Source organism: Haliotis cracherodii, unplaced genomic scaffold, assembly GCF_022045235.1.
Source record: "Haliotis cracherodii isolate W230 unplaced genomic scaffold, xgHalCrac1.p SCAF_3, whole genome shotgun sequence".
NCBI lineage: Eukaryota > Metazoa > Mollusca > Gastropoda > Lepetellida > Haliotidae > Haliotis > Haliotis cracherodii.
The window spans coordinates 40,248,141-40,269,614 of NW_027266286.1; the positions used below are offsets into that span (position 1 = coordinate 40,248,141).

A 21,474-nucleotide genomic window follows, 5' to 3' on the forward strand; every position below is an offset into this window, starting at 1 on the left:
CCTTAAATGACTAGCCAGTGAATAAGTGAAACCTATTTACCCATGTCTTATTATTTCATTGGTTGCATTGACAAGTTAGGTCGCATTAAATTGTTGATAAACTTTGTTTCAGATATTCATTTTGGTTTATAAGTCAGATAAGACACTCCCCCTCGGGTTTGGTTGAGAATGTAAACCCTCAGGTTTCGCCTCCCCAATGTGTTTACATTCTCAACCAAACCCACAGGTTCCCCACTTCGCTGTGTTGACATTCTCAACCAAACCCTCAGGTTTCCCTCTCCCCACCGTGTTTACATTCTAAACCAAACCCTCAGGTTTCCCCTCCCCTATCTGTTTACATTCTCAACCAAACCCTCGGGTTTCCCCCTCGCCACTGTGTTTACATTCATAACCAAACCCTGGGAGTCGTGTTTTATCCTTAACATATTTCCTCTTAGGTGAAGCTCCTCAGATGCAGAATCAGACCATCAAGTTTGTTAAGATTGAGTGTCCAGCCTATGCCACTGTTCAGTTCAACTGTAAAACCAGCGAGAGCCTGACTGTCTTTGGCAGTGGCACCAACATCAACGTCTTCCCTGATGGTTTCTATGCTGTACACCACTGTGAAGGAGGTCGTATCGAGGTCGACACAGAGGGTACCATGTCCTACTTCCCAAAGCCAAACAAAAGCATGGAGCAGATTCTTCCTGAGCGAGGGGTTCAGTATGTGCTGCGACACAACGCTGATGTCGTGTGTGAAACAGTGGATGGAGACGGCAATGTGTTTAATGTGAAATACACAGGGGACTATTCCGTGATAATGGCCAATGGTGATGAAACATCTAATGAGAGTGTTGATGATCACAAACAAGAGAAGGGGGTGACCCAGTATGGTCAACATGCTCCACGGTTTTTCATCATTCATGCTGATGGCAGCGGTACGGAGCTGATGCGGTACCAGGATGTTGCGGAGTACCTGACCTCTGCTGAGGACAGCACAGCAACAGCTGTTGTGAAGGATCCCCTGCCTGACCACCCTGGAGTGACTGGTATCACCATCCTGAAGCCTTACATTGGGGGGCCGTCTGACCGCTGGCTCAAGAAGTATGACATGGAATCTATAATCCCCAACGGAATACGATCTCGTGATCTGACCACTCTTCCACCTCAGGAGGAAAAGAAGGAAGGACCAGCATTTGGGACAAACGTTGGCCAGGGTCTGGCCATTGGTGCAGCTGTGCGTAGTCCGACAAGGATCCCAATACTCAAATGTCCCTCGGTGCTTGAGCTGAGACAAGTTGTACAGTACAAGCCTGTCACTGAGACTCTCAGGAACCAGTGAGTACAGATGGGCCACATATTTTACTCGTTTTAAGCTTAATGAAATTGATAAAATATTTGGTACTATTACTTATATTGTCGTTATTTTTTTATGCTCTGTTCATAATACATTAATCATTGCTCGTGGTTTGCCTGGCATAGACATGATTATTTACAGGCCACTGTGATTTCGCTGGATTATTGCAGCATAAGTCCACACTCATTCTCTTGTCATTGATCATTATGGTTTATTCATGTTTCTATGTTTTGCATGGATAGTTCTTAGTGTAATATTGACCCCATCTATACTGGTACCAGGTTGCGAGGGGGTCTACAGGACTATGCTGAGTATGTGATGGCTAGGCAGGAGGCTGCAGAGGAGATGATGGTCAGAGACCCACGGTCAGAGGAAGAGAAGATATTGGCTGCTGACCTCCAGGCCACTGTTCAGAGTGAGCCACGCACCATTGACCCAGGTCAGAATAATGGTTGTAAATGACATGGTCTCCTCCCATTAGTAAGACAGCCCAGTTGTGAGACACCTTAAAACAACAATGTCATACCTGTTGCATGTTGATGTCAAGATTTGTTTGGTTGTCAAGTCTGCAAAGTTCTAATATTTGTATTTTTCTGTCAGCTACCATCAAGGACCTATATGAAAAGGCCACATCACCACCAGTGCCTAGCCCTCCCCCAACCCCCCAATCTAGGCGGACTAGGGCAGACTGGGAGAGGGATCAGAGAGAGGTTGCAGAGGAGATTGAGGGCCGCAATGCTCTCCGAAATAACAACATCCCATCTTACTTTGAGAGTGAGCTCGGCAAGGCCTTCTTGTTAACACAGGTAAGTCACTGAAGCAGTATGGACTGTGTGATATCAGTGACATTGTTGGGACAGTTAAAAGTGTTCATATTCTAGCTCTGTCCAGGTTGGATTCTTGGTTTTGAAAAAATCTGGGTGCAGGTTTAAAAGTTGATCAATATACCAGCTGTTGTCTACTACTGGTGTATGTTCTGGAAACAAAGGAGCATCTGCTTTTTTCAGCAGTATAATGATGATAATGATAATGTCTTGGACAGAGAGTTATGTGTGTGATGAAGACTGATGCGTGTAGGACAATGACAAGTATCTATGTTATTGTTCAGTATAGTGTATTTATGTGTATGATGAAGGCCAAAGACATGGACCAGATGATGAAAGAATTGTCAGAGGACCCCCGTCGAGACGGCACTGAGGCAGTGAGGGGGGACACAAGTAGTCTGGGCTACCCACAGGAGACTCCAGTGGACACCCGTAGGGGACAGTGTGAGTATACCCAGGGGACCCCAGTAGACACTGGCAGGGGACAGTGTGAGTATACCCAGGGGACCCCAGTAGACACTGGCAGGGGACAGTGTGAGTATACCCAGGGGACCCCAGTAGACACTGGCAGGGGACAGTGTGAGAATACCCAGGGGACCCCAGTAGACACTGGCAGGGGACAGTGTGAGAATACCCAGGGGACCCCAGTAGACACTGGCAGGGGACAGTGTGAGTATACCCAGGGGACCCCAGTAGACACTGGCAGGGGACAGTGTGAGTATACCCAGGGGACCCCAGTAGACACTGGTAGGGGACAGTGTAAGTATCCAACTGATGCTATTATGGAAATGTACCATGCAGTCCTATGGAAAGGAGACCCTATGTTGGATAACTTGATAATTGGTCCCAGTCCATTTCAATCTGGATAAAATATGTTTAAGCAAAACCTGTATGTGTCATATCAATCATGATTTGTCGGAATTAGGGCATGCCTGCCTCTCACACTGAGAACACTGCTGAACTGATGACTGCATCTTCACTGGTTAATGATTCTTGATAGAAAGCAGCTGTAACCATCTAATGCTACGTGTTTAGTTAAGATCTATGTACATGAATGTATATGCCTAATGAAATGCCATTTTCATGATGCTTTGCATGGCTTGCTTTAGTGGTGTGATGATGTACATTTCAGCTACGATTCGCACATCACAGCAGAGTGACAGGTCGTCTGTATCCGCCTCACCCTACACTCATACACACACCAAGATCACCATGGAAACCCCATCTTCTTACACAGGTGCTTTATGGTTGCACAGCATTTAACAAAGAAACCTGGCTTCTGTGGCAGCACAGCCTTTAGAAATATAAGTGTTGTTGACATAAAGTTAATTCAGAAGCAATACTGAATATGCCATCTTTCTCATATATTCTTTTGGAAATTTTGAATATATAATCCTGGCAATAATGTTATAGATAGAATAGTAGTATGTGTGTCAACTAATCACGCAAGAGACCAGGACCCGGGAAGATCCGGGTTAGAATAGGTCTTCAGCGACCCATGCTTGGTGTAAGCGGTGACTATGCTTGTCGTAAGAGACGATAAACAGAACCAGGGGGTCAGGTTTGCTGACTTGGTTGATGCATGTCATCATATCCCCAAAAGTCTGATCCAGACTCAATTACTTACAGACTGTTGTCATATAGCTGCAATAAACAAATATTAAGGGACTAGGATTGGGTTCCACACTCTATGAAGCACATGGTGTTCCATTAGTTGTAGTGGTGCTATGGATCTAATGTGAAGTGAATGTTGTCAGTGCTATGTCCAACCTGTTTAGACCAGACAAACTATAATTGTTAAACTGACACAAAAGCTATTCTTATTCCCTTTTCCAATTCCCACATTCTCCAGGGTTATTGAATGAGACCACCATCACCCCATCAGCTCTGCGCCCTGGCAACCCCACCCCAGCTCATGCTGCTGGTCAGGGTTCCCCTGCCCCCCTCAGGCCAAAGAACCCCACCCCTGCCCAGGCTGAGAAGTCCATGAATGAACGACCAGGTGGGTGATGATGATGTAACATTAAATGATGGGTTTATCCTTAATACCTTATTTGCAAAAGAAACATGGACAAAAGTCATGTAAGAGTTATGCTTGTTATATTGTGGGCTGTAATGCTAAGTGTAATGCTAATGCTAGAGCACACACATGACATGTAGCACATTTGTTTTTGCTTGCAGTGAACCCCACACCGAAGCTTGCTGGTGGTGGTGGCGTTATGACCGACTCCCCTTCTGAGCCTCCCAGCCAGTACCATGGTAGCGACTACCCTGCCATCAAGGAGCAGCCTCGGGAAGAGGAAGGCAAGTTGGTAGAGGAGTAGCAGTCTGCAACTTTAGCCACTAGTCAGAAGAGCAAACTTCTAGCATATTGGTCTAGTATGCTCAGCTAGCACGTGTCTGTATAATAACATGATAATCTGCTAAAAAGAATGCTTAGAGCAAATTTGGGTCCTGTTGACTCAAGTCTGGGGACAGACCGGAGTAGTGTTCAACTGAAGGAAGTCTATGACTCTCAGCTGGCTACATAGGGCACAAGTGGATCAGCTTCCGTAAAATGTACAGATTTGGATCTTTAGTCATGCTACTGTTTCTGTTTTCTGTCTACAGATTAAGCTGTGTGTAAGTGTGTGTAAGTGTGTGTTAGTGTGTGTTAGTGTGTGTTAGTGTGTGTTAGTGTATGTAAGTGTATGTAAGTGTATGTATCCATGTTGTCAGGTGTTTCGACAGAGTTTTCCCGGGACAATGACTTTGTGTTGACCCGCAGTCTGAGGGTGAATGTGACTGGGGAACCCAGAAAGTACACTGTGCCCCTCCCGTCTTCCATCCAGGGAGGGAGACCCGGAGCACAGCCAAATGATAGGGTAAGTAAACAGAGAACAGAAAGGGTAATATGTCTGAATCATATTAATAGATAATATTGATAGTAATAATGATAAGCATGATTATTATAAACAGAAATGATGGATGATGTTTCATGACAAAGTGAAACAAGGCATGGATTATTCACTGGATGATGGTATCAACTGCTGAATATCTCAACATTTTGTTAAGAATTGGGACAGCGAACAAGAGACTGAAATATAGCAGTCAAAACTCCTACACAGAAAATGTTTCTTCTAATTTATTGAAGTGTATTTTGCATTGCTTTTGATATATGAAGCCAAATAAGATGACAGAGATTACACAAACACATCATTCAGTACAGCCAAAACCCAGTTGTGTGGTGAGATCATCAATTTTCTATTTATTCTTGTTAGTTCCAAGAAGTAGAGGATATTGTGCGTCGACGTGTAAACAACACAGTGGTTGCTGGGGCAACCTACCAGGGTCACAGCCGGCTTCAGCAGATGAGAGGTCTGAACCTGTTGCCCGAAGATGTTGACTTTGGCGTGCTAAAGGAGGGCTACACCTACTCCTTCACCGTTTACCTGAGGAACACCGGCGTAGACAGCTGCCGCTTCAAACTACAGCAGCCACCACCAGCCACAGGACTAAGAGTTGTTTACAAACCTGGACCGGTCAGTAGTTCCCTGAAACACTAGTCCACCACTTCATTGTAAGGCCATAATGATATGATTTGATATGATATGAGATATGATATGATATGAGATATGATATGATATGAGATATGATATGATATGATATGATATGATATGATATGATATGATATGATATGATATGATATGATAAAAAATTTTATAAAAAATTAAATTAAATTAAATCCAATTAAATATCAGCTGGACATAGGCTGAGGGAACACTTTACAGGTGAAAAGTGGTATGACACTCAACATGACTGTGTTGGTTTGAACAGCATGATTATGTAATATTACTTGTCAACTGCATAGTATTTGTTCTATTTAACAGTTGATATCATACTTTGGCCACCTGTATTATTTTTGTGTTTCTTCCTAGGGTCCTAAATTACTGTCCTGCTCAAAATAAAGGAAATTATCTAGTCTTGGGGAAAAAATAACAAATATCTTTTGGTCCTCAGTATTTATGCAGTATATATTTGAAAATCATTGCCGACTGCAACCTTGGTAATGTGGCTGTCTAGGTTGACATTCTAAACTGTTGACTTCATATTCTTGTTAATGACAGTGCTGTGGCCTCCCTAGCTGCTGCTCTAGAGATAGGAAATACACAAAATACCTAATAGGGATGGCCTTATGGTATTAGGTTTAGACAAATACTGTCGGATGTGATGTAGCCGATGTCTATGTGTGTGACAGGTAGCAGCAGGCATGAAGGCCGAGCTGACCCTGGAGCTGTACGCCATTGCTGTCGGTGTGGAGGGAGAATCTGGAGTCGGTGTTGTTTCTCATGACCTCATCATTGTCACCGAGACAGATGTCCTACGCTTGCCCATCAGAGCAAATATCCTTTCTTGAAAAAATCCTGAATGTCAGTGTTTTCACAAGCCATATAATTTGTCAGTTGCAGTGGTTTCCTGGCCAATCAGGTTATCAGTTGACTTACTTATGGTGCAGGTCCCAATAATCGGGGAAGCTGAATCTAAATCAGATTAGGATGCCCATGGTTGTGTTTCACAGCACTATTTATGTGGTTCCTTTCTTTAAGCTTTAGTTCTACTTCTAATAGTTTTATATGTCAATATATCAAGTTAAAATCATTAAATTTTGGTGCATGGTTCTTACAGTTGTATCTAAAAGGCACTGAAAAGTTTGTATAATTTGGAGAAAGTCGTTGGCTAAGGGTATGTTTAATGCAAAATGAAAATAATAGTGGTAACATCAAAGTACTTATCATGGGTCTGTGAGGAGCATTATTAACCTATGTAGAATTTGTTTTTTGTTTATTGGTTCTGTTTCTGGCACTACAGGCTGCTGTTAAGTAGCTGGAATATTGTTAAGTGCGGTGTATACAGAAAAGAAGATTTAACTGTTCGTATTTGAATATGGATCAGTAGGTGCAACATGAGGCAATCTCTCTCTTGATCTATTTTCATCATGTTTCTTGAGCAAATTGTATTGCAATACATACAGTGAATATTGTAGAACAGCATCTATATATTTTGTTTTAATAATATTAATGAATAATAATTCTATTATTATTATTATTATTATTATTTATTTTTTTATTATTATTATTTCGAAATGCCTTGTGACAGTGATTGAGAAAGACCAATCAGAGCTGAATATTTTCCAAATTCATGGTATAATTTTTATTAACAACTTTGAGGAATTGACCTGTTATTTTGGTCAACAACTTTGTCCTTGACCTTTGCCACCAGTTCTGACCTCGCATGAATTTGAGAGAAGGATCCAGGAGAGTCCAGTACGAGGGAAGTCTCCACAGGCTCGTCTCGTGTCCACCAAACCTCCGTCTACCACCGGTATCATCAGACCTCGAAGAGACCAGATCACTGGTGAGATCTCATCTTTGAATCTTGAAATAAATTAATGTTCTTAAAAATAGTACCAAGTGGCTATGTAGATCACTTGAATTCTTTTAGATGTTTAAATAATTTGAAATGCATATTAAAACAGTGAGACTGATAGTGATAATGGGATTATTTGGTATATGCTCTGACACATTGACATATTGAAATTTGGACTTTACAAATACCATATAGATATATTAGTTACTTAGATACATACAGATACATTGCTACATACAAATACAAACAGACACATACATCAAGGGATCAATATAAGGGAAAAGAAAATTTTAAACACCTTTGCGTCAGGGGAAAATGATGTTTTCTGTCTCTTTGGTTCAGGTGAGCTAACAATTATAGGTCTAGAATTCATACTTAAAAAAAAAGAAGAATTTTCCTATTTGAAATAATCACTGATTACCATGTATGTAATGTTCTGTCCCAGGCAAAGTGTGACATCTTCATCCTGGAGGAGAGCAGCTTCACCCACCAGGAAACTATTTTCCACAAGACTAATGCTGTGATATTCATTTTTTCTTTTTATTTATCTAAACTTTCTACTGTACATATTGTAGAATACCATTTTCACCTTGAAACATATGGAATGTACATTATCTGTGATGTTTCTTTTGTGATATAACTGTGTATAAAAGATCATTATGTTAAATTAAATATTCATGAATCTTATTTTATTTGTTTTAACTGATCATCAGTGTTTACCAGTACTGATTGAAAGACATCCTTGCAGGAAGAGAAACAGAAGCATGTTTTATTCAGTGCTCAATATTGATCTACATACTTGATGGATTGGCTGGACAGGCAGTATGACTTGGTAGCTTGTCAGTGTGCCCGACCATCTGGTTCACTGCCCGTAATATCAATCACTGGCTTGTCTGGTCAAGACTCAATGATTTATTGGCTGCTGTCACATAGATGGAATATTTCTGAATTAGTCATTAAACAAACAAACAAACAAACAAACTTTATATTATGAACAAAATGAGAGTTGTGATTCCTTGTATCAGTTAGCAGTGGCATGGTTGAAATAGAAGTTATATAGTTAAAATATGTTCCAGGTGCCTCTCCACTTAAGCTTCGATTACATGCACTTAACTGAATTGGGCAAATGTACATCGGGAGTAAATTTACCCCTTGGCATAAACCATCCCCTTTATGGCAATTTGCCCCTTGTCATGAGGTGGAGAAAATTCCATTACCCACAGCGTAAAGTTACCCTGTGGGGTCATATGTGGTGTAAACGCTCTTGCAATCTATCACCTTGGGTAAATGACTAGTATCATCAATGTATGTTAGTCATGAAATTAGAATACTTAAGTCCCTGAACTATCTGCCCCACATGTACATGGTCTGGGTCAACACCATTTACATTATTACCAGTAAACTGATGTGAGTGCTTCACAACGGCCACTCAACTGTCATTATTTTGCCGCTGATATATACACGCTGGTACTGCAACAAGAGACCTTAATTTCATTTATCCAGTTGGGATAAAGGAACATGTGTTCATCTTCGCACAGTTGGAACAAACCTCACATGTAACACCACATGTGTACTCGAACAACAAGTCGTGGTGGTGACAAAGTATGGGTACTTTATTCTTAATAGCATCCAACCAAGTACAACCAGGCTATCCATCCTACAGACAGAGGAGGGCAGCCCAGTTTGGCTGATACTTGGTCAGCTGATGGGCTGTGAGCTGGTCAGGGTTCATCCCTCCTTGTCCCGGGCTTGCCTATCTGCTGGTCTGACTGCTCTTCTGGGTGTTTGCTCATTCTGTCTTGCTTGAATATCCTGCCTGCAGATGACTGACTGCCATTCTAATTAGCTGGACATTTGGCAGTGTAATTGACTGTGATAGATGGACATAGATTGGGGTGTACATTTCATAATAATTCATTGATGTGTAATTATCTTAAATGTTGCTTGCACATGATGAAGCACGATTCTAATAATCTGGACACTTTTAATTAGTTGGACAGTTCTCAGTGTAAGCAACTCTGTTAGATGGACATAGCTCGGGGTGTTAAGCTTCCTCTGCATCTCCAGGGCTAGCGTTTCAGTAAACCTACACTAACCACTGGATCCATTCCCATGGTTCTCACAATCTCAGATTACCCACCCTTGATTTCCTTTTGCCTATATGACTGGCTACGTTACAAGGTGTACCTGGAGAAATTCAACATTAAAAAACTGACTGACACGCAAAAGAAAACCCCAAAAATCGTTTTTGAAAAAGGATGTGTACATGTCCAATAAAACTGGCGATGGCTTTGGTTTCTTGGTGATACGAGTTACCTCCCTTACCCTTTCCCTTCTGTCAATGTTTGATTGATCGGGAAAATGTTAATGAAAATCAAGTCAGGAAGTTTGTGATCACAAGAACCACGGGGGTGGGTCCAGGGGATAGTGTAAGTTTTATCGAAATACTAGCCCTAGACAAGGGCAGATCCAGCATTTTTAAAAGGGAGGGGTCCAAAATATCAAAATCCTCTCTCAGATAATTTAACTGCCTACAACATACTACATTCATGACAGGTCATTCGACCAGTAATTGGTCTTTAACATTTCTAAATGATCATGTTTCTTTCGACCGTCAAACTCTGTCCGACGACTAAACAATTTAGTTGACCAAGGTATGGAGTCACCGAAGACAAAGTTTACACACATCTACATCTTTTTTGTTGTTGTGAATCTTCTCCTTCCCTTGAAACAACCAAACACGATTTATTCACCGTACGCATACTGCTTAGTATGTCATTGGTGTGTGCTTTGTCCACAAAGAGTACCACTGAGCTTTTTTTTGGTTTCACCTGCCATAAGAACTGAAACATTGCTCAAAATTAAACCCAATTTACTCTGTCACTCAGCACAATAAGTATTTCCACTTCAAAGTCAGCAATTCCCACTTGGTGCTTCAATAGTGGAGACAATCAGAAGGATTGACTTCGTGTTGGGCCATCTATCAATAAATACATACACTGACTTTGTGTTGGGCCGACTATCCATACATACAAACATTGACTTCGTGTCAAGCCATCTATCCATACATACATCCATTGACTTCTTGTTAGGCCATCTATCCATACATACATACATACATTGACTTCTTGTTGGGCCATCTATCCATACATACACTGACTTCGTGGTTGGCCATCAATCCATACATATATTGATTTCTTGTCAAGCCATCTATCCATACATACAAACATTGACTTCGTGTCAAGCCATCTATCCATACATACATACACTGACTTCGTGTCGACCCATCTATCCATACATACATTGACTTCGTGTCAAGTCATCTATCCATACATACACTGACTTCGTGTCGGGCCATCTATCCTTACATACATTGACTTTCCATCGAGCCATATATCCATACATACATTGACTTCGTGTCGAGCCATCTATCCATACATACATTGACTTCGTGCCGAGCCATCTATCCATACATACATTGACTACGTGTCGGGCCATCTATCCATACATACATTGACTTCGTACCGAGCCATCTATCCATACATACATTGACTTCGTGTCGAGCCATCTATCCATACATACATTGACTTCGTGTCGGGCCATCTATCCATACATACACTGGCTTCGTGTGGATCTGTGATGTTAACACTTGTTGGTCAGTAGTGTGTTTATCAGAGTTTATATCTCGCCCAATGATTACACATTTGTAATACAACATTTGCATCAACACGTGGTTCTTGTTTTGTTTTTTGAAAAACCGCTCAGTATACTTTCATAACATCGTCAGTTTATCATTATCAACAACACTTTCAATGACCTTCCTTTTGATGTTGGGGCGGTGGAGTAGCCTTGTGGTTGAAGCGTTCGCTCGTCGCGCTGAAGACACGGGTTCGATTCCCTACATGGACACAATGCGATATTGCTGCGAAATTACTCACTCACTCACTTCTTTCAATGTTTTTTTGTTTGATTTGATACAATTTGCAGATTATGGCTCACTCTCAGTCAGTCCAAAAGTTAATTTACACCCGGTGATTGAAATGTGGGTTCAAAATATTTATCTCGAAATCTATAGCAATGATGATAACTCGTCGAAAACCCTCTACACGTTTTGAGTTAACTGAAGCGGGGCATAAAACTTTTACTTGTGACAGTTCCGCAAGATTCCGTTTCGCTTGAGCCTTCAGAAACTGACAGCACATCTTGGAATTAGACAATTGAACCCAGTGTATCCTTCTCCACCTTCTAAAACCTCCCATTGTCTTTTCCTGAAGCTAGGCTTGTGTTTTGAACTTACAAAGGATGACTAAAATGTTCTGGGTCTAACTACAATGTAACATGTAACAAGTACACTATTCTCGATGCTTAAAATGCTGCATTTGTACCACAACCAGGCAACATTTTTTGCAGGCATCAAAGTGGCCATTAAAGTGGCAATTCTCTGTTGATGAAAAATGGACAAAATTGGCTACTGAGCTGTCATCAAGCATCTCCATATGCGGACGTGTCAACTTTAGGGGAGGATGTTCCGTCCTTGACCACTCTGTGATATAAAATGTATTGTGTATGATTGTGTTCTGTGGGTCCAATGCCTTTGTTACAATTTATCATAATTTCTCTTTCATTATCTGTGAAACAGGTCATTGAAACCTGACCACGACAGTGTCATCACAAACAACTGGGAAAATTAGGTTCAAATTGAAACGGGAAATGTAAGACTATAACTAACACACGTTGTGACATTATAATGTGGGCCAAAGAGAGCTCACAGGATACATTCACATGGGAATAAGCTCTCGTTGACTATGAACTGTATCCGGGCTGGTCATGCCATTTGGGCCATTCTCCAAAACAAACGATCGTTATTGCGATGTATAGCAAAGCACGTGATCATGGCGCATAGCAACGCCTGCTATATATTCCGCTCCTGGAGCCTCGCTGGCAAACAGAGAAATCCTCACGCACAGAGAATACCATGGTGTACACAAGGGCGATTGTGGGGCTGCTGGCATTGTGTGCTGTGGGTAAGTTATGTTCATGGACACATTTACCTGTCATGCACGGGTGGTCTTACGATTTGTTCTGACAATAGGGTGGGACACGTTCGGTCTTTATCTTATAAACTATAGTGGCGTCATCATATTGTTCTAAGGTTTCTCCAAATAGTAGAAACCCGCAAATACAGTTACTGGTATGCATGCCCAGGTAATTCTAAGACAACGCCCTCGACTTTATAACTTCACTGTAGAGTGTTACATCACCAAAGATTTATTAACATCCTTTTAATATGCTTCTAATGTTGAGTTTTGACTGGTTAAAAGTAACGATGTTTTACATGAATATTCCATGACGTGAATAGAACCTTCAACCTCATATATCACGTTTAGTATTGTATCCCACTGTTTTCTTCTGAGCCAGGTGATGAAGGGATGTTCAGTCTTACATGTTATGACTTCATTTGTCTGCAAATACACATTGTCTTTCTCTCGATATCGCCCGCTGCCATCGAATTCCTTTTATACCACGACTACTGTATTGTTTAAGGTATCCCGATGTTGTTGATTTTAATTCGTTCTAGTATATCTTGCATTTTGATAGTTCATAAGTTAGTTAAAACACTCCTGGGTTTTGGTTGAAAATGTAAAACGTCGAGCTCGGGAAAAGCCCACGTTCAGCCTTCCGGCCTTTGCCTCGCTCGCGGTTTTACATTTCAATCAAAACCCAGGAGTCGTGTTAGAACTTTCACGCCAGCGCCGTCTGTCCTAACTCATCATCCGGAGGCAAGGGGTGAACTGACTGTAAAAGTCTAGTTCCCACTTTTTATGTCTGTTAACCCCCTTGCCTCGGGAAGATGGCCCTGACTGTACCTGACACTGTTTCGAGAATGTAAGTTCACGTCTTATTTGGATTATCTACCTTTCCTTTTGTTAGAGAAACTTACACACTTTATCACAAATGGGTCAGTATTGTTGCCCTTCGTAACTTCACTTGTATTAAAACTGCTAAAGCCAGCAGGCATATGTAATCTCACTATCAATTATAAAACTGAAACTGCACATTTCAGTACCACATAGTTTAATTTCTCCGCGATATTGTTGACACCAGCCCAACAGCCGTTAAGACGACGTACATTACACGTTATACATTGTCTGAAGGCTGGGTCAGACGCAATAAAACAATATAACAACAAAATAGTATCAATCGGTGTTATTGTACCGATGTGTGAGAAACGGGTTTTAGTTATTTCAAAATGCCTTCCTTACAGAAAAGGGATCTTAGCGTTATATAGTTAAGATTTGTCGCAAGTCAGTGTACCAAGCAGGAGGATTAAGATCATCTTAGTGGTAAGATCTGTCCATAGAAGTTGACGTTCAGTTTCGAATGGATATTTTGTCAATCGACAACACAATTTCTTAAGACTTTCTGTACCAACTCCTGGTACGTTCTGTACGAACTCCTGGTACGTTCTGTACCAACTCCCGGTACGTTCTGTACCAACTCCCGGTACGTTCTGTACGAACTCCCGGTACGTTCTGTACGAACTCCCGGTACGTTCTGTACGAACTCCTGGTACGTTCTGTACCAACTCCCGGTACGTTCTGTACCAACTCCTGGTACGTTCTGTACCAACTCCCGGTACGTTCTGTACCAACTCCCGGCTCCACCTGACCATGTTCCTGTACTGAGAAGTAATACGACCAGATAACGTAGTACCTGGTCCATAACCACCATGCCTCTCGCGCAGTGGTCACCAGGCTGATCTTACTCTTGACTTTTCAGCTATTACTACACGAAGTCTTAGAATTCCAAGAGCATGTCCCATTCCCACTTACAACCCCCCCCCCCCCCCTCGGTAACGGCAAAACAGCTGGTCATTGCATACATGATCTTGTGACCTTCAAAACCACGCCCAAAACTGGCGACCCGTGAAGATCCAGGGTAGAATAGGCCTTCAGCAACCCATGGTTGCTGCAAAAGGCGACTATATGCTTGTCGTTAAAGGCGACTATCGGGAACGGGTGGTAAGGCTCGCTGACTTGGTTGATGCATGTCATCGATCCCAATTACGTGGATCGATGCTCATTATATTAATAACTGGATTGTCTGGTCCAGACTCGATTATTTGCAATCCGCCGTCATATAGCTGGAATATTGCTGAGTGCGGCGTTAAACAACCAACCAACTAACTAACCAACCAACCCAAAACTGGCGACGTCAGCATGACAATAGCAGGACATTGGAGACACTGGCGACTCGACATTTGAATGGTTTAAAGTTTAAAGTTTAAGTTTGATCAAAGTTGATAACTTTATTGTTTCGCCGTTTCAGCTCAATGCCAGCGATTTGATGCACTGAACAAATATATCATCGACAAAGCCGCGGGCACCTCCATACCAGTCAGTGCAGCCAGCAAGTCACTTAATGTATCGATAGGGATGACCCTCATACAGCTAACCTCACTGGTAAGTACCATCACAGCTAACCTCACTGGTAAGTACCATCACAGCTAACCTCACAGGTAAGTACCATCACAGCTAACCTCACTGGTAAGTACCATCACAGGTAACCTCACTGGTAAGTACCATCACAGCTAACCTCACTGGTAAGTACCATCACAGCTAACCTCACTGGTAAGTACATTCACAGCTAACCTCACTAGTAAGTACCATCACAGCTAACCTCACTGGTAAGTACATTCACAGCTAACCTCACTGGTAAGTACATTCACAGCTAACCTCACTAGTAAGTACCATCACAGCTAACCTCACTGGTAAGTGCCATCACAGCTAACCTCACTGATAAATACCATCACAGCTAACCTCACAGGAAAGTACCATCACAGCTAACCTCACAGGGAAGAACCATCACAGCTAACCTCACTGGTAAGTGCCATCACAGCTAACCTCACTGGTAAGTACCATCACAGCTAACCTCACTGGTAAATACCATCACAGCTAACCTCACTGGTAAATACCATCACAGCTAACCTCACTGGTAAATACCATCACAGCTAACCTCACTGGTAAGTACCATCACAGCTAACCTCACAGGGAAGAACCATCACAGCTAACCTCACTGGTAAGTGCCATCACAGCTAACCTCACTGGTAAGTACCATCACAGGTAACCTCACTGGTAAATACCATCACAGCTAACCTCACTGGTAAGTACTATCCCAGATAACCTCACTGGTAAGTACCATCACAGCTAACCTCACTAGTAAGTACCATCACAGGTAACCTCACTGGTAAATACCATCACAGCTAACCTCACTAGTAAGTACCATCACAGCTAACCTCACTGGTAAGTACCATCACAGGTAACCTCACTGGTAAATACCATCACAGCTAACCTCACTGGTAAGTACTATCCCAGATAACCTCACTGGTAAGTACCATCACAGGTAACCTCACTGGTAAGTACCATCACAGATAACCTCACTGGTAAGTACCATCACAGGTAACCTCACTGGTAAATACCATCACAGCTAACCTCACTGGTAAGTACTATCCCAGATAACCTCACTGGTAAGTACCATCACAGCTAACCTCACTAGTAAGTACCATCACAGGTAACCTCACTGGTAAATACCATCACAGCTAACCTCACTAGTAAGTACCATCACAGCTAACCTCACTGGTAAGTACCATCACAGGTAACCTCACTGGTAAATACCATCACAGCTAACCTCACTGGTAAGTACTATCCCAGATAACCTCACTGGTAAGTACCATCACAGGTAACCTCACTGGTAAGTACCATCACAGATAACCTCACTGGTAAATACCATCACAGCTAACCTCACTGGTAAGTACCATCACAGATAACCTCACTGGTAAGTACCATCACAGGTAACCTCACTGGTAAGTACCATCACAGGTAACCTCACTGGTAAGTACCATCACAGGTAACCTCACTGGTAAGTACCATCACAGGTAACCTCACTGGTAAGTACCATCACAGGTAACCTCACTGGTAAATACCATCACAGCTAACCTCACTGGTAAGTACTATCCCAGATAACCTCACTGGTAAGTACCATCACAGCTAACCTCACTAGTAAGTACCATCACAGGTAACCTCACTGGTAAATACCATCACAGCTAACCTCACTAGTAAGTACCATCACAGCTAACCTCACTGGTAAGTACCATCACAGGTAACCTCACTGGTAAATACCATCACAGCTAACCTCACTGGTAAGTACTATCCCAGATAACCTCACTGGTAAGTACCATCACAGGTAACCTCACTGGTAAGTACCATCACAGATAACCTCACTGGTAAGTACCATCACAGGTAACCTCACTGGTAAATACCATCACAGCTAACCTCACTGGTAAGTACTATCCCAGATAACCTCACTGGTAAGTACCATCACAGCTAACCTCACTAGTAAGTACCATCACAGGTAACCTCACTGGTAAATACCATCACAGCTAACCTCACTAGTAAGTACCATCACAGCTAACCTCACTGGTAAGTACCATCACAGGTAACCTCACTGGTAAATACCATCACAGCTAACCTCACTGGTAAGTACTATCCCAGATAACCTCACTGGTAAGTACCATCACAGGTAACCTCACTGGTAAGTACCATCACAGATAACCTCACTGGTAAGTACCATCACAGGTAACCTCACTGGTAAGTACCATCACAGGTAACCTCACTGGTAAATACCATCACAGCTAACCTCACTGGTAAGTACCATCACAGGTAACCTCACTGGTAAGTACCATCACAGGTAACCTCACTGGTAAGTACCATCACAGGTAACCTCACTGGTAAATACCATCACAGATAACCTCACTGGTAAGTACATTCACAGCTAACCTCACTGGTAAGTACCATCACAGGTAACCTCACTGGTAAGTACCATCACAGGTAACCTCACTGGTAAATACCATGGACCAACCAGTCAATGTATCCACACTCATGTCCCTCCTACTGCAAACGTCACTGGTAACTAACCATTATATATCGGCTTAGAATCCTGAAGTGGTTTTCAGTTTTAGTTTGTCCGAAGCGTATGCACCGGCCTGGCACATTGAAGAATACCACGCACATGTTTACCCCTCCAGTTTCTGAACAGTGGACCTTTAAACATTTACTAAAAACCGTTTGACACCTCCGGAATTGTTCTAATACTTTTATGGCAGTGTCGTCCCCGTTCTCAAATACTACAATAACTAATATTTGTCCGTTTTACCATCTGATACACGCTCCTAATATTGGTGCATCTTCACTTTGTCTGCCAATACTGCTGTACCTTCACTTTGTCTGCCAATACTGCTGTACCTTCACGTTCACTCATAATACTGCTGAACCTTCCATTTGTCTGTCAGTACTGGTGTACCTTCACCTCGTCTGCCAAAACTGCCGTACCTTTACTTTGACTCCCAATACTGCTGTACCTTCACCTCGTCTGCCAATACTGCTGTACCTTTACTTTGACTCCAAATACTGGTGTACCTTCACGTCGTCTGCCAATACTGCCGTACCTTCACGTTCACTCCCAATACTGGTGTACCTTCACCTCGTCTGCCAATACTGCCGTACCTTTACTTTGACTCCTAATACTGGTGTACCTTCACCTCGTCTGCCAATACTGCCGTACCTTTACTTTGACTCCAAATACTGCTGTAGCTTTACTCCCAAAGCCACAGCACGCTCACAATATTGGCGTCGATGTGTGCAGGTTTTCTTCAGTGCAAAGTCCGCCTTTAGTGTTATCCTGTAGTGTTGTACATCACTCTATTTCCTCCTTCCAACAGGACTCAAAGTCCGGCGATGCTGAGCTAGAAGCATGGATGACCTTTCAATGGACAGACAAAAGGCTGTCGTGGGATTCTGCAACTTTCAATGATGTAACAATTACCCGCCTTCCAGTATCCAAGATCTGGAACCATGATGTTATTCTCTTCAACGGGTAAGCATACATTCCTTTAGTTTGCACGCCGCGCGTGTACATTATAATCTCAGAATAGTAGCAGAAATGCGAAAATAACGGATGATTGCAGAAACACAAAGACATATGGAGTGATGGTAATGGCTGGATAAGGAAAAGGAAGGACAAGGTGTAACATGACAATCAACAGACCATGTTGGCGGTGTATTGTAAGGGTGCAAACATCCAAGAATGAGCGTTTCAGATGACTTTATCAATAATGGATCATTCACCCACGATTGGTCAAAACTTCGTTTGCACGCTGTGGTATGGTCCGAATCAATCGCCCAATGACACTTTGAAGGTGTCTTGTCCACTCCTCTAGCGCCCGGCTCAGTTCGGCTACGGCAGCGGGTCACCTTTGATGTAAACGTACACGTCTCGCGATCATATCACAGGCGCACTCTAAGGGTGAAAGGTAGGAACTCATGGCTGGCTATAGCATTATGCTGCTGGAGGTGGTCAGTTACGATTCGTGCACGGTGGGCAGGAGTGTGATTGTCTTGTTTGTCAAAACGTGGACCAGCGGCACAACTATTGTGGCCATTATGTGATATTGGTAGTACTGTCCAGTGATCCTTCCATGGACAAGAGGCAGTGACGTTCTGGAAGTCATAGTGATTCCGCCTCATATCACGAGGGACCCTACCCTATATATGTCATGCCGGCGGGCTTAAGTTGACGTCTGCATGACATTCCTTAGGACACCTCCAGACACGTCAACGACTATCCAGAAAGCCCAGATTGAATCTGGACTAATCTGAAAACATTACACGAGACCATCGACGATCCCTCCAGTTCCCAACGCTCAAAACATCATTGATGTCAGACTGGAATGTGTCGATGTTTTTACGGTGGTACAACACGTGGTGGTCGAACTTGTAGATTAGCTGCATGCAGATTATTTCTATTAATCTGGGGCCCGTTCCACAGAGCGATCTTAGCACATCGGCTGTCTGAAATCTATCATAAAGTATATGAGTTACGATCGTCTTAGCGCTACAATCGCTTTGTGGAACGAGGCCTTCGCCAGGTACTCGAACTCTAGTTAAGAGCGATTTGATTGACTGTTTGGGAGCGATTTCTTATTTCTACTTTTGATTAATCGTTCCTGGACTTTTGTTGTTGACCTAGGGCGCCTTGTGCGGGGCCGATCATTAACATTTTGTGTCTGCGGAAAAATCTCTTCCAAAGTCCGAAATCACAGACTGAGACACATTGAACATATTGGCTACGTTTCTCTGAGTTCTACCAGCTTAAAACATGCCAATAACCCTGATTGTCCTCGCTACATGAAATACGACACGAAACATGGCGATGATTAATTAGATAGCTGTGTGAAAACAAGCCATTCCGCCGATAAGGAATATTACTTACATTAATGTCCAGAATTGCGCTTTTCAAGAAATATCCATTTTGTTAGCGATAATCATCATCATTGAGTTTTGATCACGTGGTGGTAGGAGATGATAGGATATTGTTATCGATATAGGTCACAGCTCTATGCAACTGTTGATCTAGGGTCTAACTGATATAACTATATAAGTGATAACTCTGTCCGCAGAAAGACAAGTGCCTCGGAAACCCTTGCCGTGGTGCACAGTGACGGAAGTATCTTGCATATTCCCCCCACCACTATCAAGACACGTTGCGACGTCAGCAACTACACTACCGACGGCACCGTCACCTGCAGTCTCAAATATGGATCGTGGACGTACGATGGGTTTCTCCTCAACCTGGTGTCTCGTTCGACGAGTGTAGATTTATCATCGTACGAGTCGGGTGGGATAGCGTGGCATTTGACCGATCACGTGGCCACAAGGGAACTCAAACACTACCCATGTTGCTCGGAGCCCTACGTGGATGTAACCTTCACCTTAACCTTCCAGGTTAAAGGTCAAAGGTACAGCGGATGGAGCATATTTTCCTGATTTCATTGTGCAAGTCTTCTGGAACGTGACCAAAGTATTATTTTAGTACCCACTTCATGTGAAAGTAGTTGGTTTATTACACAGTCGTAGCCAGGGCTACAAGAGGACACACATTTTATCGCCTGCAGTTTTGAAATACTGAAGTGTCTAATTTCATCTCTATGTAATAATGCATGCACATTTTATCATAAATATTGCATTTTGTTATCAGTGCACATTCACTACTTACACGCACAATGCCAGTATGAAGTTTATATATGAAATAAATTCTTGACCATATTCACTGTTTCATATTGTATGTACATCATTGAAGGGGGGTTAGTTACGGGTTTGAAGGTCCGGGTTAGAATAGTCATCAGCAACCCATGCTTGTCATGACAGGCGATAATGCCTATAAGAGGCGACTAACGGGATCGGATGGTCAGGCTCGCTGACTTGTTTGATGCATGTCATCGTATCCCAGATTTATTATTTATTTACAGACCGCCGTCATATGGCTGGAATATTGCTGAGTGCGTCTGAGTGCTTGACCACGGTATAAGGATATATACCGAAACGTCGCCTTTAAAGTTATTAAAGAAGTTATTATCCATTAATTTTGTCGAGTTGGTCTTCAGGACCCCAGCTTGTAAGAGCACGACTATGTCGTAAAAGGTGACTATGCTTGTCGTGAGAGGCGACTAACGGGATCGGGTGGTCAGGCTCGCTGACTTTGTTGATACATGTCATCGTACCCCAATTGCGTAGATCGATGCTCATAATGTCAATCACTGTATTGTCTGGTCCAGACTCGATTATTTAGACAACCATCATACAGATGGAATATTGCTGAGTGCCGCGTTAAACAAAAAAATCCTGCCACACGGAGGGTTTATATTTTCTATCAGAGAGGACTGCGATATTCTTCCATGGTAATCATGAAGTGTATGGTCAAGTCACCCGGAACTCTTTCTTGGGTGTGGGTGAAGTTTCTGAAAAAGGTCGAATAATGCTCTAGATACTCAATAACAGAGAGAGCAAAGTCATC

At 42.6% G+C, this 21,474-nt stretch overlaps 2 protein-coding genes across 4 annotated transcripts in view; both read left to right on the forward strand.

Moving 5' to 3' along the window:
- Positions 1–8,205, forward strand: part of LOC139473839 (sperm-associated antigen 17-like) — a 43,854-nt gene extending 35,649 nt beyond the window's left edge. For all 3 annotated transcript variants that reach the window (XM_071256605.1, XM_071256606.1, XM_071256607.1), the window contains 12 exons: positions 438–1,317; positions 1,618–1,775; positions 1,937–2,142; positions 2,472–2,604; positions 3,293–3,397; positions 4,013–4,162; positions 4,342–4,464; positions 4,879–5,024; positions 5,421–5,681; positions 6,398–6,542; positions 7,417–7,554; positions 8,012–8,205. In XM_071256605.1, the coding sequence (XP_071112706.1) occupies positions 438–1,317; positions 1,618–1,775; positions 1,937–2,142; positions 2,472–2,604; positions 3,293–3,397; positions 4,013–4,162; positions 4,342–4,464; positions 4,879–5,024; positions 5,421–5,681; positions 6,398–6,542; positions 7,417–7,554; positions 8,012–8,022 (2,456 nt within the window). In that variant the 3' untranslated portion in view covers positions 8,023–8,205. The remainder of the gene's footprint in view (positions 1–437; positions 1,318–1,617; positions 1,776–1,936; positions 2,143–2,471; positions 2,605–3,292; positions 3,398–4,012; positions 4,163–4,341; positions 4,465–4,878; positions 5,025–5,420; positions 5,682–6,397; positions 6,543–7,416; positions 7,555–8,011) is intronic.
- A 4,299-nt stretch (positions 8,206–12,504) lies between these two features.
- LOC139475081 (neuronal acetylcholine receptor subunit alpha-10-like) lies at positions 12,505–20,726 on the forward strand. Its single transcript, XM_071258326.1, has 4 exons — positions 12,505–12,590; positions 14,896–15,029; positions 18,344–18,498; positions 20,081–20,726. The coding sequence occupies exons 1-4, from the start codon at positions 12,542–12,544 to the stop codon at positions 20,445–20,447; spliced, it is 705 nt and encodes a 234-aa protein (XP_071114427.1). The 5' UTR covers positions 12,505–12,541; the 3' UTR covers positions 20,448–20,726.
- Positions 20,727–21,474: the final 748 nt, after the last annotated feature.

Excerpts from the sequence above, each read along its gene's own strand:
- LOC139475081 (XM_071258326.1), top strand. The coding sequence starts at position 12,542 with ATGGTGTACACAAGGGCGATTGTGGGGCTGCTGGCATTGTGTGCTGTG. Across the intron at positions 12,591-14,895 it reads GCTGGCATTGTGTGCTGTGG|CTCAATGCCAGCGATTTGAT; the intron begins GTAAGTTATGTT and ends TCGCCGTTTCAG. Across the intron at positions 18,499-20,080 it reads GATGTTATTCTCTTCAACGG|AAAGACAAGTGCCTCGGAAA; the intron begins GTAAGCATACAT and ends CTCTGTCCGCAG.